This window comes from Barbatula barbatula, assembly GCF_947034865.1.
Source record: "Barbatula barbatula genome assembly, chromosome: 11".
Lineage (NCBI taxonomy): Eukaryota > Metazoa > Chordata > Actinopteri > Cypriniformes > Nemacheilidae > Barbatula > Barbatula barbatula.
In genome coordinates, this window is record NC_136774.1 from 24,290,091 (window position 1) to 24,309,764 (window position 19,674).

The window sequence follows — 19,674 nt, forward strand, 5'->3', positions numbered from 1 at the left end:
AGGCGGATCTGTGAAAAGACACTTCAGCGGATATTACAGTTGATAACTAGTGTTGATTATTAGTGTTGATTACTAGTGTTGATTATTAGTGTTGATTTTCCTGCGGAATTAAATTAGATTTTCTCGGCGAGTTGATTGTTTTCACACGCACGCGCTCAAATGTCTGTGACGGAGTTTTTGCGGGAAGCGCATCGTCTGAGAAAACTGTGAGCTGATTGAATGTGTACTTTATGATGTCTAATGTGAATGTAATAATGTATTTATCATTCACTTCATGTAGAGAGATGAAACACGAGAGAGAGACGAGCAGAAGATTTCATGCAAGAAAACATTTCAGTGTGTTTGAGGAGATTCACATGAACGTGAACGATGAACGCGGAGCAGACAGTAAAATCGGCTTTATTCTTAACGTCAACTTTCATTTTTCAGTTGTGTGCTTTTATCTTTATATCTGCTTGTTCTGCTTTTCAGTAATGAAAGTACAAGAAGAATTGCAGAAGATCAGGAATTGTGTCTATAGATTCCAGGCGCAGTTGACAGATGTCAAACCATCTCCAGACTGTAAATCACATTCAGCATGTGTTATAAAACTACTTTGTGCTTGAAAGCTGTACCTTGTCATGTATTTAATGTCATTTCATGTTGTATTTTAGTGATTGACAGAATAAAAGACACTATGACAGATATTGAGAACTCCATCAAAACTTTTAAAGACAAGCAACATCAAAGGTGTAAGAGACGTTTCTGTTTCAATCAAAGTTGATCTTTTACAGAGTCGCTGTATTGCTACTTATGCAATAATATCTTGTGGTCTTTAGGTTTGAGGAACTCTTGAAAGAGGAGAAGATCTTTTGGCAGGAAATCGGTGCCTTTGAGCAGAAGATTGATGTTTGGTCATTGCCGGTAAAAGCATACGGCGGTGATCCTTGGTCAGCGGGGATCTGCGCAGACGTGAAGGACTCGAGAAATCTCCCCGCCGAGGTGATGGCATTAGAGACCTTTATGCAGCAGAGCGGGGGCCTACATGGCGGCTGGGACAAGTATGACCACCAGAACTTCATGAAAGTTTGGACGAAGCACAACGGAAAACCTTCATACAGAAAAGAAGCAAAGCTTTATTTACCCGATAAGACTGTGGAGGACATTCGACTGCACGAGGAGTGGTATCTAGAGCTGTGTCATCTCCAGGAAGAAAAGAGGGAGGTATACGAGCAGATCTGTGAACATGTCCTGACCTGGACACACAGCAACAGACAAAAGCCATGTTGTCATTTCTTCAGTAACAGCTGGAGCAAGAGTCATTGTTAAGGCCATGACGTTTAACATATGCTTTTTGGTTTTTCCACAAGGCCATCCACAAATGGAGAGCAGGCAAGCGAAGGGAGCACGAGCTGCAGAGAGAACAGCGGGAGAAAGAAGCTTTGACAAAAGAGCCGGACGAGGCCGCTGACCTGCACCTTAAACAGGAGGAGCAGCGCCGGGAGGCGTTTGAGCAGCTGGAGGCCTGGAGGAGCTGCAGAAAACAACAGCTGGAACAAGAGCAGGAGCAGCGAGTCAGAGACCAGATCCAGAGGAGAAAAAGAGCAAAAGAAGAACGGAGGAGACAGCTGGAGCTGAAGCTCATGGTGAAGTCTCACGTTCAGCAGAAGAAGAAAGAGGAGGATCTGCACGTGCTGCAGAAAGAAGCGCAGCTGCAGGCCGAGAGAGAGGAGCGTCGCAGGCTGGCGGCCGAAGGCATCAAACGCTTTCAGCAAAGGGTGAGACAGACTCTCTTGTTTTGTGCTTTTATTCATGAAGTGTGTTCACCACACAAGTGACTCTATCTCCTCAGGATTCACATCGCTTAGAGATCAAACTACAGGAGAAACAGAATAAGGAGCAGGAGGAATATGAGCGACAAAGAAATCTCGATAAACTAAAGGAGAAGGTTTGCAGATAGAATGAACACATTTATAAATAATCCACTGATAAGCGTTCTATACGGGAACTCATTCAATACATGTCATCATTCATGGGAAATAAAGATCTTTTTCAAGTAAAATGACTTGATTTACATTAAGTGCAGATTCACATCGATCGAGATCCCACGAGACTGTGGAAGGCAACTAAAGGCTGGGAGGAACATATCAAAGAGATCGGTCCATCTGGCGGCGGGCCGGTATCTCAGATGTTCCACAGGTATTGCATCTATCAATCAATTATTACAGTGAAAAAAATCACACACAACAATTTACTCAATGTTTAAGTTTCTGAGTGTTTATTTGATTGTTTTCACCACAGGGCTGTTCCAACCTGGAGACAAGACTTGTGAAATGACCTCTACACAACAAATCTCTCTCAATTATTCTTTATACATCAGTTTATCAGTTTGAACAAAACTTTACACCACCAGAATCAATAAAGTTTTTATATGTTAAAGCGTGGTCTAATACACGCTTGAAACAGATGAAATACAAATTCTTTTGATGTTAAGGTTCTTTTATTTTGCCGTGCGGTCGGCTGCCCGGAAGTGACGCGTGTGTACTTCCGGAGTGTGATGATGGCGGATTTTGATCAAGTAGATTTTTTGCGCGAGCGGCACGTGCGTTTCTTCCAGCGCTGCCTGCAGGTGCTGCCCGAGAGATACGCGCCGTACGAGACCAGCAGGTAATAATGATCTGACCAATGAAAACAAACCTTATTAACATGATCATGAACGAGCGCGAGGGACAGCAGAGCAGCCACTTCCGGTCACCACAAACACTCCGTGTGATCATATTATTTTGACTTATCCGCACGTGACCTTTGTGTCATTTATATCCATTGAATGAAAGTATATTGCAGCTCACAGCGCATTTGTGTGTATGTGGTTAGTGCTGCTGTGTGTCATGATTTCAGCTCTTCAGAGTTTTAGACTAGAAATGATAATTGTTAAATTTCAGGTTCCTTTCTAACACTAAATCTCATTAACACTTTCTGTGTTTTGGATCACCATTAAAATCTCAAATAATAAATAGGTTGGATGTTGTAAGAGAATTCTTCTGCAGATCTGGGAGCACAAAAACAAGACACAAAGATATATCCAGGGATTCACAGAATGACCAATAAGGTACAGCATTGTAAAACAAAGAATATTAAGCTTAGAGGGGATCCCCTCTTCCACAAAGATAACCAGATAGGAATCCCTTCCACCAACTATTTGGCCAGGAATGTATTCAGTGAGCTTAACAACTTCACAATCCATTCATTATTTTGCGGGATTGTATTCATTTATGCAGAAATTAAATCTAACAATAATTCAGAAAGAGATCACTTAAAATAAACAAAGAGTCCTAGTAAAGTGTCTTAGTAAAGTGTCTTAGTAAAGTGTCTTAGTAAAGAGTCTTAGTAAAGTGTCTTAGTAGAGTGTCCTAGTAGAGTGTCCTAGTAAAGTGTCTTAGTAAAGTGTCTTAGTAAAGTGTCTTAGTAAAGTGTCTTAGTAAAGTGTCTTAGTAAAGAGTCTTAGTAAAGTGTCTTAGTAGAGTGTCCTAGTAGAGTGTCCTAGTAAAGTGTCTTAGTAGAGTGTCCTAGTAGAGTGTCTTAGTAAAGTGTCTTAGTAAAGAGTCTTAGTAGAGTGTCTTAGTAAAGTGTCTTAGTAAAGTGTCTTAGTAAAGAGTCTTAGTAAAGAGTCTTAGTAAAGTGTCTTAGTAAAGTGTCTTAGTAAAGAGTCTTAGTAAAGTGTCTTAGTAAAGTGTCTTAGTAAAGAGTCTTAGTAAAGTGTCTTAGTAGAGTGTCCTAGTAGAGTGTCCTAGTAAAGTGTCTTAGTAGAGTGTCCTAGTAGAGTGTCCTAGTAAAGTGTCTTAGTAGAGTGTCCTAGTAGAGTGTCTTAGTAAAGTGTCTTAGTAAAGTGTCTTAGTAAAGTGTCTTAGTAAAGTGTCTTAGTAAAGAGTCTTAGTAAAGAGTCTTAGTAGAGTGTCTTAGTAAAGAGTCTTAGTAAAGTGTCTTAGTAGAGTGTCCTAGTAGAGTGTCCTAGTAGAGTGTCCTAGTAGAGTGTCCTAGTAGAGTGTCCTAGTAGAGTGTCCTAGTAGAGTGTCCTAGTAGAGTGTCCTAGTAGAGTGTCCTAGTAGAGTGTCCTAGTAGAGTGTCCTAGTAGAGTGTCCTAGTAGAGTGTCCTAGTAGAGTGTCCTAGTAGAGTGTCCTAGTAAAGGGTCTCAGTAAAGGGTCTCAGTAAAGAGTCTCAGTAAAGAGTCTTAGTAACGTCATTTGAAAACATGTTTAAGGTATGTGGAGTAAATCTAGCGTAAGTTATGCATTCAACGCTAAACACAGTCGTGTTGTTACATGGAAAACAACAGAATGAAACTGGACAGACTCTGCATCTGTATGTGGACATTCAGTGAATTATATTTCCTAATGATAAACGACTTTAGTGTTTTTGTTTTACTTTTTGAAAACTATTTGTGACAAGTTACAACATTTAAAAACGTGTGCAATTTGTGTATATAAAGTTCTATCCGAAATTATTTTTGTAAGCAATGGATTTCGTGTCTGTGTTTATAATGTATATTCTGTCAAATGTTTTGTGTTTATAGGTTGTGCTTCTAATAATGTTAGTGTTGTTTACAGTATATTTTGATGGTTTATAATTAGGGGTTTAGCGTATAGTTGTCAAACTCAGTTGCTGGAGCTCTAGTGTCCAGCTTGGAAGTTTCTAGTAATCCTGTAGATTTTCATGAGCAGCGTGTGTTTAGTTTGTATTTGTGGCCCTTCATTGTTTGACACCAGTGGTTTAATGCTTCAGTTTAATTTGTTTTGTCTTGTGCAGGTTGACTATTGTATTTTTTGCTTTGTCGGGTCTCGATGTTCTTAATGCCTTGGACGTCATCGATAAACCTGTGTTAATCGAGTGGATTTATTCACTGCAGGTTCTTCCCACAGATGATAGTAAGTTTCTTTACGTGTTTAAAGTCTTCTAGACAGTTGCTGTGTTGTATATGTCTTATTTATGTAGAATGTATCATGCGGTATGTTCTTTCTCTTGTTTAACATCAGGATCAAATCTCAGACGCTGTGGCTTCCGAGGTTCCTCGCACATGGGACTTCCGTACAATAATTCAAAGGTTCTAATGATATTCTGCTCATCTTGTCCACGGCAGGATTGGTTATTACATGGCACTAGACAGAATTTGTGAGAAATACTTCTGTGATCTGTGTTTGCAGGGTCCGAGTTCTCCTCATGCGTATGACAGCGGTCATGTGGCGATGACCTACACCGGACTGGCGTGTCTTGTTATTCTCGGTGACGATCTGAGTCGCGTTAATAAAGAGGCTTGTCTGATTGGCTTAAAAGCGCTCCAGCTCGAGGACGGCAGGTGCATCATTCATGTTGTTGTTTAAACATCTGACTGTTAGTCCATCATCATCATCACCACCACACTGTGTGTTATAGACCTGTTATTGTGTTTGGCCTGCAGTTTTTACGCCGTCCTGGAAGGAAGCGAGAACGACATGAGGTTTCTTTACTGTGCCGCTTGTATCTGTTATATGCTGGACGACTGGTCTGGTATGGACTGTCAGAAAGCCATCGATTACATAAGGAAAAGCACGGTGAGTCGACATCCATTCTTCCTCTAGACAAAATAGAATTCGGCCTGTTTCAAATAAACATCAACTGATATGCAGAAACATTTCCGCTTGCTTCAAGCTGTAGATGTAGCAAGAGACCAACATGTGTAATGTAGATGCTATTCTCACTGGTATTGTAAAGTGCCGTGTTTGTTATGTGTGCGAATCACCAGCAGGTGATGTGAGGCTTCTGTGTGTGGATCATTTCATCATAAACTACTGCAGCTCATGTAACAAATCAATCGATAACAAAGAATTCGGGCAATAAACAATGAAAATACCATGACGTTGGGTTCTCCTGTTGGTCCTGATCGTATGATGCCTTCACCTCTGTATTATATATTTCCAATGCTGTGCCGATCAGTTTCATTGATTCAGTATGAACAGTTACATTGGCGGTGGAGAGGTCAAGTACAGGATCAGATCTCAGTGATGTAATACATTTAGCTGCAGTTATTTTCAATTCAATTCCATTTTATTTATATAGCGCTTTTCACAATTTGCGTTGTTCCAAAGCAGCTTTACAGGGGAAAAACCCTGTAAAAAACCCAAGAAAGGGTAAAACACACTACATGGTGTGTTATATAATAAATCCAATTATTCTAGTAAATAATATCTAATGTCAGCATCTCCTGGTGGTTTATTAAGCATATTTGCTTTAAGTGAATGCTTGTCTGTAAAGATGTGTCTTTAATCTAGATTTAAATTGTGCGAGTGTGTCTGATCCTCGAATAGTGTCAGGAAGGTTATTCCAGAGTTTAGGTGCTACGTATGAGAAAGCTCGACCCCCTTTGGAGGATTTAGATATTCTGGGTATTATCAAAAGTCCTGAGTTTGAGATCTTAGAGAGCGTGATGGGTTAAAGTGTGATAGAAGCTCTGTTAGGTAGGTAGGGGCTAAACCCTTTAAGGCTTTATAAGTGATTTAAAGAACTTTAAAGTCAATACGATACTTAATGTGTAGCCAGTGAAGGGTTGATAACATTGGGGTTATGTGATGGTATTTTCTGAACTAACTGTAGTTTGTTTATTGATGATGAAGGACAAACACTAAGTAGCGCATTACAGTAGTCAGGTCTTGAGGTCATAAATGCATGAATATTCATAGTTATTTCTGTCTGGGTTGGTCACTATTGCTCCTCATGAGCTATAAACAGAGAGAGAATAAGCAGAACCGAAGCAGAGCTTGAGCTAGATGACGTTTGTTGTGTTTTACTGTACAGATCACATTCTACACATACACTACAGTATATTCCAAGACAGTTGGTGACAACAATGAAAACAAATCATTTGTAATTTTTTTATCTGTTGTTTATCGTTCAGTCATACGATGGTGGGATTGGTCAGGGGTCTGCACTTGAGTCTCACGGTGAGTTCGATTTCTTATGATGACATGATTTTACACTCTTTGTTGGAACAGTTATATAAAGGTGTCTTTCCGTTTGTCAGGCGGCTCGACGTTTTGCGCTGTCGCGTCTCTGTCTCTGATGGGGAAAGTACATGAGGTGTTCAGCGAGAGAGAAATGAGACGCATCCGTCGCTGGTGTATCCTGAGACAGCAGAACGGCTTCCACGGGCGACCCAATAAACCTGTGGACACCTGTTATTCCTTCTGGGTGGGCGCGACACTGGAGGTACACTGCTTTACATATGATTGTGTTTATATACCTCACTTAACGTCTGGGACAGAAAATTAACACAACGAAACCTGTTCAGTTTTTGAACATGTGCCGTGTACCTGCATATGACTTAACTTTAACACTCACTATTGAATCCCACAGCTTTTAGATGTGTTCCAATACACAAACTTTGAAAAGAACCGCAACTACATTCTGTCCACGCAGGACCGTCTGGTGGGAGGTTTCGCCAAATGGCCCGACAGTCATCCAGGTGAGGTTACAGTCGCACAACATTTGTGTGTTGTGGTCAGTTGAGACCGCAGTGTAATGTAATACTCCAGCTGATGAAGAGACTCAAGTTGCTGAAAGATCAATAGAATAGGTCTTATTTCTGTCATTTTTAGCTTTGCACATCGATGCTGCAAAAGGATGTAATGAGTTTCAGAATGAATTCCATATACAGTCAGGTCCATAAATATTGGGACATCGACACAATTCTAATCTATCTGACTCTATACACCACCACAATGGATTTGAAATGAAACGACCAAGATGAGCTTTAACTGCAGACTTTTAGCTTTAATTTGAGGGTATTTACATCCAAATCAGGTGAACGGTGTAGGAATTACAACAGTCTGTATAAGTGCCTCCCACTTTTTAAGGGACCAAAAGTAATGGGACAATTGGCTGCTCAGCTGTTCCATGGCCAGGTGTGTGTTATTCCCTCATTCTCCCATTTACAAGGAGCAGATAAAAGATTCAGAGTTAATTTCATTTGGAAACTGTTGCTGTCAACTCTCAATATGACATCTAAAGAGCTGTCACTATTAGGGTGAGCAAGCCATCATTAGGCTGAAAAAACAAAACAAACCGTCAGAGAGATAGCAAAAACTTTAGGTGTGGCCAAATCAACTGTTTGGAACATCCTTAAAAAGAAAGAACTCACCGGTGAGCTCAGCAACATCAAAAGACCCGGAAGACCACGGAAAACAACTGTGGTGGATGACCGGATAATTATTTCCCTGGTGAGGAAAACACCCTTCATAACAGATCAAGAACACTCTCCAGGAGGTTGCTGTATGTGTGTCAAAGTCAACAATCAAGAGAAGGCTTCACCAGGGTATATACAGAGGGTTTACCACAAGATGTAAACCATTGATGAGCCTCAAAAACAGGAAGGCCAGATTAGAGTTTGCCAAACAACATCTAAAAGTCTTCACAGTTCTGGAACAACATCCTATGGACCGATGAGACCAAGATCAACTTGTGCCAGAGTGATGGGAAGAGAAGAGTAGGGAGAAGGAAAGGAACTGCTCATGATCCAAAGCATACCACCTCATCAGTGAAGCATCGTGGTGGTAGTGTCATGGCGTGGGCATGTATGGCTGCCAATGGAATTGGTTCTCTTGTATTTATTGATGATGTGACTGCTGACAAAAGCAGCAGGATGAATTCAGAAGTTTTAATATTATCTGCTCATATTCACCCAAATGCTTCAGAACTCATTGGACGGCGCTTCACAGTGCAGATGGACAATGACCCGAAGCATCCTGCGAAAGCAACCAAAGAGTTTTTTAAGGGAAATAAGTGGAATGTTATGCAATGGCCAAGTCAATCACCTGACCTGAATCCGATTGAGCATGGATTTCACTTGTTGAAGACAAGACTGAAGGGAAAATGCCCCAAGAACAAGCAGGAACTGAAGACAGTTGCAGTAGAGGCCTGGCAGAGCATCACCAGGGATGAAATCCAGTGTCTGGTGATGTCTATGCGTTCCAGACTTCAGGCTGTAATTGACTGCAAAGGATTTGCAACCAAGTATTAAAAAGTGAAAGTTTGATTTATGATTGTTAATCTGTCCCATTACTTTTGGTCCCTTAAAAAGTGGGAGGCACTTATACAGACTGTTGTAATTCCTACACCGTTCACCTGATTTGGATGTAAATACCCTCAAATTAAAGCTAAAAGTCTGCAGTTAAAGCTCATCTTGGTCGTTTCATTTCAAATCCATTGTGGTGGTGTATAGAGTCAGATAGATTAGAATTGTGTCGATGTCCCAATATTTATGGACCTGACTGTATTTCTGTATCATTTAGAGGTACCCACAGTAGCTGTCTGTCTGTTATTAGCTCATGTGAGATCATCAGTGAAAGTAGATGTGACCGCAGCAGTGCAGTGTGTGTCAGTAGCAGCAGGTGACTGTGTGTGTGTGTGTGTGTGTGTGACTGATCTGTTTGTGTTTCTCTGCTGTCACGGCCATCTTGATCAGACCCGCTTCACACTTACTTTGGCATCTGCGGCTTGTCTCTGATGGGAGAGGGCGAACTGCGGAGGGTTCATCCCGCTCTGAACATCAGCGAGCGAGCGTTCGGTTCTCTGCAGCGTCTTCACGGGGTGTGGAGGGAAAACAGCACGTGACGACAGGACGGATCCGTCCGTCCGTCTCCACCGGCGATACCTCAGCAATAGAACCCAACACTGAGAGCTGATGAATAACTGATCACATCAGATCCACTGCTATCAATTATTCATTCACTCTTCAGCCATCAGCCACGAGATCATTTGCTTGTGTGCTTGATTTCTGCCTTACAAATAGAAAAAACCTCACAAAGTGAATAAACAGATTTCAATCTGACGAACAACAGTATGCACTAGATATCTTTGTGGTTTATGCTTTCTCAAGTCATCTTAAGGTTTCTTTTTGTTCATGTGAATCTTTTCTCTTGAATGTGCCTCAGATATCTTCACAAACGCTGCCGGTGTCGCTGCATCTCCACTAAAGACAGTTGAATGTTGCTTCAAGGATTAAAGAATACAAATATTTTTTTGATACTTTCAATATTAAGTGAAGAGATGACAATAATGCTACTGCTGATATTTTGATGTGACGTCCTAGTAAACGGCAGGCATGATGTAAGTGTCAAATGTTAGAAAAAATATTCATTGATGAAGGTGCTGTTGAGATATTTAATAATGAAATAAAAAGATGGCAATTTCAAGCTCCTAAAATCCTTCCGTTGAGTTTAAACATGAACTGAACATTTCACTGGCTTTATTTCTACAAGACATGAGCATTAAGTCTTTGTCATTGTAATGTTGGATTAAAATAGCTTTGTGACACTTCTGTTTTCATATGTATTTGTGTTATTAGTGAACCTGGAAGCAGTTGATAGAAGGGAAATATTAAAGATAACAACACAACCTCGAGTTACACTGCAGCACATTAAACGTCAACTCAAGGTTGTTCATGGTATCTCATACAGATTAAAGTTCATAATGAAAGATCCCTTCAATTCATGATCAGTCTCTGCGACACAGGTGTTCTTACACGTGTATGTTTGAGAGAGTGCTGATGATTGTTTTATAACATGTCTCTGCATAATGATTCAGTTTCAGCTCGTTCATATGATCTGTTTATATGAAAGTGTCATGTGCTGATCGCACAAAGGGTGAAGCCACGCCCACAGAGACACCGAGCGGGCGGAGATTCGCCATCCTCGAGACTCATCAGATTTCTATTTAAAACGCTGCTGAGACATCAATGAGACATAACGTGTCCTCGAGCGGACGATGAGATTAACACGAGACGATAGATCACATCTGTTTCCATAACATCTGCTGTTGTGTGACGTGACGTCAGATATGTCTGATTCAGAGGAGATGTGCGAGTTCGCGAGTATCGTGGAGCGGCTTGAGAGAGGCGAGGTGAGCTGATCTCAGATCTGTTATCTTTCTTCCTAATAGACTGTCGGGAACACGCCGATGATTTGCGTTAACAGACGCGTCAGAATGAGATAAGAGCTCCGTGAGGTTAATTTGCTTCGTCACTTTGCCGTTTCATTATTCTTGTAGTGTCTCTTTAAATGACGTTTCATCTTCACTATTATCTCACCACACATCCATTCATTTATTGACGTATTGTTCGATTTGACATTTTAGAAGACAGTAGATATAACGGCGAAGTGTGTGCATCGATATAAATAATGACTTCGCTGACCGGCTCCTTATTGAAATACACTTGTATCCCTGCAGTGTTGCTATAGTAACGGGCAGTGACTCCGCCCACAGACTCTTTCGCTCATTAACAGCGTGGACAAGCGTCGCGTCGCGTTGTTGTTTGATTCATTTGTACGTTGCGTGAATCTGATTTCAAGTTGATTTGTGATCGCGGACTTTGTGTTTGATCGGTTTCATGATGTCCAGGAGAAGCTCAATGTGTGTAAGTACATCTAATCTCTTAATAATCGCCTCACGAATGACCTTAAAGTTCGTTTTCATTGTTTTCTTGCACACGAGTAGTTTGCTTTACAAAGCTTCATTTTTAACGTTTAAGCGGATGATCTCACTTTTATGATCGGAGTAAAAAAGTCGAAAGTGAAAAATGCCAGTTTACTTCCCCAAAAGCGCGTGAGTTTGATCCTCATGAAGTTCCCTTCATTCATTCATTCATTCATGTGTTCATACCGAATGAAATGCGGATGAATTCCAGTCACAGTTCGGGCTTATAGACTGTTGCTTATGTGCGACTGAAGTCATGTTCTTCTTACGGTTAAGTGTGTGTGTGTGTGTGTGTGTGTGTGTGTGTTGCACAGGTGCCAATGAAGAGCATTGAGAGAGAACTGATCTGTCCCATCTGTAAAGAGCTTTTCACTCATCCGCTCATCTTGCCCTGTCAACACAGCGTCTGTCACAAATGTGTCAAAGATCTGCTCATGCCCAACCACGATGACTCGTTCAGCACGGACGCCGGGTCTGAGGGCTCGAACCCGGGCAGCCCTCGGTCCAGAGTCCCGTCTCCCAGTATGGAGAAACTGGACAGACTGGTGCGCTCAGGTAACATCACTTCATCAAGTAATGAATATTATCTGACTGCATTGTTTAATTGGCTTTATTAAATATGAATGTTAATGATTAATGTCTAAGTGAGATGAGCTCAGTGATCGATGTAATGTGATGTTGTTTTCATGTGTGTTCAGTCATAGGTTGTGAATCAGGTTTCACTCCACTTCTGTTCACTTTGAGTCATTGTTAGTTTGGTTTCACTTCTCTCTTTGTTGCTTGCAGTCTCAGTGAGGAGGTCGTGTGGAGGGCGAGGTAGATGTGGCTTCATGTCATTCAATAAACTCTAGTGCTGTGTTTTTAGATACTTCTGCTCGCTCTCTCTCTCTCTCTCTCTCTCTCTCTCTCGATCACATCACATCATATGTAAGACCAAAAGAGACGTTCTACTGTTGTCACGTAAACCTGTGAGCACAAATGTGTTGTAGCCACGGAGAGGACGCAGGAATGGAAGACGCAAGTGCGTTTGTCTCACGCAGACACGATACTGAGACGTGCGAGTCAGGCAGGGAATCACGGGTACTCTGTATTAGGTTTCTGTCGGCTCTTCTGGAGCAGCGAAGGGCCTCGTAACCGCTCGTTGAAAACCGCTTATTGAGCCATTCAATCTGGATAACCTTTCAACTTGACCCCTCATGAAAACACGAGTTTTCACTGACGGGCTGGTGTTTATGGGTTTTGTAGGGGTCAGGAGCTCTCCACCCCATCACAATGACCTGTGTCCGGTCAGAGCGTTTATTTGTCTCCTCCTCCACTGAGTATCGATCAAGTCCCAGCATGCTGTGCTGCGGATGCCCCCTGCCTCTCCCCTCGCCGAGCGGTGCTGCACACTCACGGCCTAAGTACACGCTTTATTTGAATCATACACGCTGTCATTGGCTGATCTGAAAGCAGGCGCTCGTTCAGATCTCACCTGACATGTTCACGCTCATCGCTCTGTAACCCTAACGTGTCAGCATGTCACGTCATCTGTGCTGCATGTGCCATACAGTGTTATGTTGTGTGTGTTTTAGTTTGATGTTTGTCCTGAATGCTGCTTGTGACGTAGCGAGAGGCTGTGACCCGGACAGATTCACCCTGCTCTCCTCCTTTAAAGTGATGTGTGTAAAGAAAAGCCTTTCTCGCATCGCTGCTTCATGACCCGCTGAATCTGAATCTGTTGATCCACTTTAAGGAAAAATTCTAGTGAATCCTGAACAAACTGTGCTGAAAACCCCCAAGTGCTCATTTGAACTGGGTTTTCACTGGAAATGATTACAGTCGTCTAAATAAAATTTTAACTCTTAACCGATAAAACAAAGTTGAATGTACAGCATAGATGAATCGCTGTCATTAATTTACATTAATATAAATCACAAACTCAGCAGCTTTGACATTGAAGATGGTTCTGTTCTGCTGGGATTGTTTGTGTTTTTGGCTGAGATTTCCTCTCATAGCTAAATGTTTCCAGTTCTCTGTTGTTAGTGATGTAGGAATTGCACACTTCATATTTAAAGACACTAACTCCTTCATCATTGCTTTTTACATTCACATGTAAAGTTTGTCATTGTTTTGTGTTGTAAATGTTTCATGTAGTCAAAATGTTTCCCTTGATCACTGTCGCCTTTTTTCTGTTTTTCTTTTTGAATCTCAAGAAACTTCGTGTCACACCTTTAGTGCTCTATTGTGTGTGTGTGTGTGTGTCCATTCATCCACCTATTATGTGAATGCTTTTACGTTTTGATAAATCAGGATCCATCTCTTCTCCTGGATGGCGGCGTTCCTCCGTTACACCTCGAGTCACCACCTTCCCGTGTCCCGGGTGCCAGCATGACATCGATCTCGGGGAAAGAGGGATCAGCATGCTCTTCCGTAACTTCACGCTGGAGAGCATCGTAGAACGCTACCGTCAGGCGGCCCGCGCGGCCGTGGCCATCATGTGTAACGTGTGTAAACCTCCCGTTCAAGAAGCCACCAAGAGCTGCATGGACTGCAAAGCCAGCTACTGCAACGAATGCTTCAAGATGCATCACCCGTGGGGAACGCCCAAAGCCCAGCACGAGTATGTGGGACCCACCACCAATTTCAGACCGAAGGTATGACCGATCACCACCCACCCACCCCACGTCTTTTAAGAATGAACTCTGTCAATGAACGCTCGATGCTTGCTCACAGGTGTTGATGTGTCCCGAACACGAGATGGAGAAAGTCAACATGTACTGTGAGGTGTGTCGACGGCCCGTGTGTCACCTCTGTAAGCTCGGTGGATCTCACGCCAATCACAAAGTCACGTCCATGAGCAGCGCCTATAAGATCCTCAAGGTGAGTGTTTCCACCACTCGTCTTTGTGTCCTTTGAAAGATTGATGCGTGACCTGAAAACAGGCGCTATCACATTTCAGATGAATAGATTGAAGCCAGGCGGGGTTCACTGGAGAATATCATGTATCTGAATCTCAGGCAGGAGGTCAATGACACACAAGAATTCAACATGAATGTCTGTTTGTGTGTCCTGATGAATCTTACTTGTGTGTTACAGGAAAAGCTGTCCAAGAGCATCCATTACTTAATCAGCAAAGAAGAGCAAGTGAGGGTTCAGATTTCAGAGCTGGAGGTGTTGATTCATCAGACGGAGGTAATAACCATCTGCCTAACTGTGGGCTGTTTTCTCAACGCATTCAGAAACTCCATATAACCTCAAAACTCACTGACACTATCTTCTCGTAACGATCAAGAATTACGCACCAGCTCTCGGCTTCAGATCCACAGCATCCTTCATAACTCGTGTGTGTGTGTGTGTACATATCATTCAAGTGTCCCATTTTGTGAATGCAGGAGAACGGACAACTCGCCGAGAGAAACGCCAACGAATGCTTTGAAAGACTCTTCGAGACCCTTCAGGAGAGGAAAAGCGAGATGCTGCGGTCAATCGAGCAGTCGAGGAATCTGCGTGTGGAGCGTCTGCGTGCTCAGGTGGACGAGTATCAGGGAATGTTGGAGAACAGCGGTTTAGTGGGATACGCACAAGAGGTTCTGAAGGAGACCGATCAGTCCTGTTTCGTTCAGACGGCTAAACAGCTTCACGTCAGGTCAGATGGTTTACTTCTGTGTGTTTGACAAGAACTCATATCTTCTGCACGTTGCTTTCGTTTCTTTATAAACGAACCTATTTTGACTTTCATCCCGATGTCTGTTAGTTAAGCTAAGCAGCTTTTGACATTCACACGTGATGTCAGTGTTTGTGGAAAGGTGAATTAACATCATGAAATGTTGACAGGATTCATAAAGCCACCGAGTCACTCAAGACCTTTCAGCCGGGGTCAAGCACCACGTTTGATGAGTTTGTGTTGGACACATCGAAGGAGGAAATCTTGCTGAAGGAGCTCAGCTTTGGTGGTGGTGAGAATGAAAGCCCCTTTTACGCTACAACACAGACTTCAGAAATGACTCGCACTCAAGTTCTCCAAAGCTCTATAAATCACTTAAATGAATGTTCCGTTGAATACAAAGATATTTCGAAAATGTAGAAAAGTTAAGTTCTGTGGCACTTTTGACAACTGTTGTAATTTTTCTTCCTGTGGCAGTCAATGATGTTCCAGAACATTCTTCCAAATATATTTCTCTCAGTTCATCAGATCAAAGTCTTTTATAAAGGTTAAACGATGACAGAATTTTTGAACCATCCCTAATATATATCTTAACGTTCTTCACCTAGAGGCATTAAGATGCTTTTGTTCTTCTGATTTTCATCACTTTCACTCTCTGAGCTTTTGTGTCGGGCTGAATTCGTCTCATGTTGCGATCAATAGTTTGTTATTTGTGGGCTTCTGGCCCGAACACTTTGCAGACTGAGCGGCCGAAATGGATCTCATTTCCACGGTGACAAGCTCGACTTTATCCTCATCCGCTGAGTCATGTGTTAGGCTTTGACAGCTTTAGAGATTTCGCTCAACAGCGACTCTCTGTGAACTACCAGCTAAGTTATGAGATGTTTAAAAATGAGCCTTTCCAACAGATTTCAGTTTTTATCGGCTGTGAATCGTTTGGCAAAGTTCAACATTAAAGCCCGAGTGAATTGCTCGTATGATTCTTTTGAATGAGTGAATCACAGGAGTCGTTGGTTCTGAGCTGTTATGATCTTCTGCAGTGTAGGAAATGATGCACACATCTGTGTGAATGAACATTTAAAGAGACACATTTGTGTTGTATTTCATTTATACCCACATACGTGCCTACTAACAAATGGTTATAGTAAATGTTGTTCTTTTTATTCTTAGTTTTCTTAGTTTTACTTTTATGATGCATGTTGAGTGCTTTATTGTCTTGGAAGTAGACGTCTCCAGTGCTCTCCACGTCAAGTATTAACCTGAGGTTATTTTCTTGACTTCTCTTTTCAGTTCCTGACCCTCCTGTGATCGATCTGTCCCGCTCTCATGTTTACAACGAAGGTCTGATCCACTGGCGGCCGTCAGAAGACGCTTTACCATCGGACCAGTATGTCATAGAGTTCAGAAGGTTGGGCGGTGAGGACGGAGAGCCGGTTGTCTGGATGGCGTCTAAGCGAGTGTATGGCAGCAGTACGGTCGTGTCCGATCTGGAGTTTGGCTGCCGTTATGCCTTTAGAGTGAAGTGTTGTCGTAACGATGTGTTCAGCCCCTGCGGTCCTGAGGTGATCTTCCACACGCCCCCAGTGCCAGGTAACGCGCACACACACACACACCCTGTTTTATCTTCCTCAAACTTTCTGCAGTTAGTTTTGAAGAGGTCATCATGTGTTGTGAGACCGTGAAGTTTAGATGTGAACATCTGCAGGTGTTTACACTGTGATCTGAAGTTTAAAGTCATGTGACTGTCTGATTAAAAGACATACTAATGCTGGAGCGCTGGAACCTAATACAAGTGGTGTTCTCAACATGAGCATTTATCTTAGCCTAAAATGAATGATTGACATTAGTGAGGATAAATGTAAACACTGTCTCCGAATAATTCATCATATTTGTATTTGTCTCTGATGACCTCACATGTTATAAATGTGATCTTTTTTAACCTCGCTATTGTTGATGTCCGCCAGTGTTCAGCTTCTTGTTTAGTGAGAAATGTGGCTTCAGTGCGGAGCGACTGCAGCTTAGCAAACGCAGAGAATCAGTCGAGAGCGCTGCAGGAATGACTTTTCTTCTGGCTGCTGAGCGCGTGCAGACAGGAAGTTACATTAGCCTTGATTACATCATCGGAGATACGGGCATCTCGCAGGGACGTCATTACTGGGCTTTCAGTGTGGATCCCAGTTCATACATGGTGAAGGTGGGAGTAGCATCTGACTCCAAACTAACAGAGTGGTTTCATAACCCCCGAGAAACCAGCAGCCCCAGGTCAGAGTTCACACAGTCACGCATATCTCTTTCTCTCTCGTATTATCACAAAACAAACAATTGTAGAGAATGAAAATGCTAGAGACGTTTTACGGTTTATTTGCGCCTTGCAGGTATGATCACGATAGCGGCCATGACAGCGGAAGCGAAGACACCTGCTTCGAGACATCCCAACCCTTTATGCTGCTCACCGTCGGCATGGGCCGACTTTTCATTCCTAAAGCCCCCATCACCGCCGCCTCAGGGGACCACGGCAACCGCGTCCTCTCCATGCCGCAGAGAATTGGAGTTTGCCTGGATTACGATGCTGGACGTGTCTTTTTCTTCGACGCTGCCACCATGCGCTGTCTGTTTGAGAGACAGGTGGACTGTTCTGGTACCATGTACCCTGTGTTCGGCCTCTTGGGCGGCGGGGCGGTTCACCTTGAGGAGTTTATCACAGCCAAGCGGTTGTTTTACATGTGAGAGTCTGTTTTATTAGTGTGTTGTTTTATTTTTTTTCATTCTCCCAAAATAATAAGCAATCATCACATGCTCCGTGAATCTGGTTTACGAGCCGAGTGTAATCTCGAGTCCCATGTGCCTTTAACAACAACAACAACAACAACAACAGTGTTTCTACGCGGAACGTCAGGTATTACGAACACACGGGCGCAACGCAGAGGCACTTTAACACATGGTCACACGTCACGCAGCGCCTCACACCCGCACTTTCTGAATAGTGTGCACGTATACTGTTTTACTGTTTATCGTATTGTAAAACTGATCTTAAAAACATGGGATTAGGATTTGTACACTGCACGACAATTCACATCTGAACTTGACATGACACATTTTTACTATTGTAGTAGCACCTGCCACACTATGAAATATTGCACGAGACCGATTTTAATAGTCTAAAGGATTGTGTTTGTAATATATATTTGAAATAATTTGAGAAAGTGAAATGTAGCCTCTGAATAAAGTGGATGCTGCTCCGCGTAACCAAAATATGATCCAAATGAGGCAAAATAAAACACCTTAAATATTTATATGCACTGCCGTTGCCAAGGCAAATAAATAATATGGCCTTACTGAATAATATGCTTCATTAACCAGATTTATGAGCTGGAAAGGGAATGTCTTCAATGGCAGGAACTGTTGGGCGATTTGATTGGCTTTTATACTACCTCTTAAGTCTTTAATTATTTTGAATTTTTGTTCTGCACTAGTCTTTTAAGGTTTCAATTGCGTTATTTCTTTTGATATGGTATCATAGATTATGGTGCAATGATCAGCTTTAACACTTAAAAAGCAGTTTGCAAGTGTTGGTAGCATTTTAAGGACACATTATACTACTTGAAAAGTGTTCTACTGTACATTTCTCTCTCAATCACAGTATAATCTCATGATTTATGTTCGTGGTAAAGTGAATGTTATCACATCATAGGATGTTTAAAAATATAATGATGTAATTTCTGTAGTTTTGAGTGTCCCATGAACACTTGGATTTTAGTTTTGTGATCATTTTAAACAAGTGGGTTAATGTATAATATCTGAGTGGTGTTTGCTAATCTATTGCTGAACTTATTTTTCACCAGTAATTCCATTTCTCCTCTTTAATAGGTCACACATGGTCACTATTTAAATGGCTTTTGATGAATTTCATGAAGAATTAATGCACTGGATGTATTTGGGTTTGTCACAGAACGTGTAACCAAATGTTTTGCTTGTCTTGTAAATGTTAAACTGGGTCTTCAATGAATTTCTGCAATTATATACGAATGTTACATTTATTATTCACTAGAAAGATTCACTTCTCAAGTGTGCACTAAAAAGCATGTGAGCCTGTGGACTTGATGCTAGTATGCTTGAATTGGCGTGCAATATCATTTAACACTGGGGTTGCTGTATTTGATGCTTTAATTGAAGTTAGATGTTTGTCACCTGTCTCTGTTGTTTTATTTTGAATGTACTGTGTGCTTTTGTATAAAAATAAACGGTTATCCTTTTAGTTATGTCTTTTTCAAAAAAAACTTCTGTGTAACTGACAGCACTTCGTTTAAGGCACAAAGCACAGTTCTATCAACATATTTTGACAAACTTTTGTTCAATTTTTATGCCACAAAAACATATGAGTTAAATTTCAGAAAAATATTTTTCTGAAAGTTTAATGACGGTTCTCACTTCAAGATTTTAAATGGTTTTGCACGGTGTCCCAATATAAATGTAAAGGACAAGCATGGGACTAGACTTGCTTTTAATTTGTGCTTTAATTGTAAGAGGGCATACCATCGTTGTTCTTGTC

At 41.8% G+C, this 19,674-nt stretch overlaps 3 protein-coding genes across 7 annotated transcripts; all 3 read left to right on the forward strand.

The window, feature by feature from the left end:
• Window positions 1-149: 149 nt before the first annotated feature.
• ccdc112 (coiled-coil domain containing 112) lies at window positions 150-2,548 on the forward strand. Its single transcript, XM_079466704.1, has 9 exons — window positions 150-206; window positions 281-387; window positions 472-561; window positions 654-729; window positions 819-1,203; window positions 1,350-1,757; window positions 1,832-1,927; window positions 2,066-2,178; window positions 2,281-2,548. Exons 1-9 carry the CDS (start codon window positions 160-162, stop codon window positions 2,309-2,311), a joined length of 1,353 nt encoding a protein of 450 aa, XP_079322830.1. The 5' UTR covers window positions 150-159; the 3' UTR covers window positions 2,312-2,548.
• Window positions 2,498-10,622, forward strand: pggt1b (protein geranylgeranyltransferase type I, beta subunit). Its single transcript, XM_079466705.1, has 9 exons — window positions 2,498-2,646; window positions 4,784-4,902; window positions 5,011-5,078; window positions 5,179-5,330; window positions 5,433-5,565; window positions 6,906-6,951; window positions 7,032-7,216; window positions 7,364-7,472; window positions 9,471-10,622. The coding sequence occupies exons 1-9, from the start codon at window positions 2,537-2,539 to the stop codon at window positions 9,617-9,619; spliced, it is 1,071 nt and encodes a 356-aa protein (XP_079322831.1). The 5' UTR covers window positions 2,498-2,536; the 3' UTR covers window positions 9,620-10,622.
• On the forward strand, window positions 10,592-19,490 carry trim36 (tripartite motif containing 36). 5 transcript variants are annotated; one of them, XM_079466699.1, is made up of 11 exons: window positions 10,649-10,906; window positions 11,794-12,034; window positions 12,266-12,295; window positions 13,772-14,115; window positions 14,195-14,341; window positions 14,558-14,653; window positions 14,854-15,107; window positions 15,296-15,417; window positions 16,416-16,715; window positions 17,090-17,387; window positions 17,501-19,490. In XM_079466699.1, exons 1-11 carry the CDS (start codon window positions 10,844-10,846, stop codon window positions 17,850-17,852), a joined length of 2,247 nt encoding a protein of 748 aa, XP_079322825.1. In that variant the 5' UTR covers window positions 10,649-10,843; the 3' UTR covers window positions 17,853-19,490. The 5 variants fall into 5 exon arrangements, with proteins under 5 accessions (XP_079322826.1, XP_079322825.1, XP_079322828.1 ...); XM_079466701.1 differs by lacking the exon at window positions 10,649-10,906 and adding an exon at window positions 11,264-11,420; XM_079466700.1 differs by lacking the exon at window positions 12,266-12,295 and having other exon boundaries at window positions 10,592-10,906.
• The last annotated feature ends 184 nt before the right edge of the window (window positions 19,491-19,674 follow it).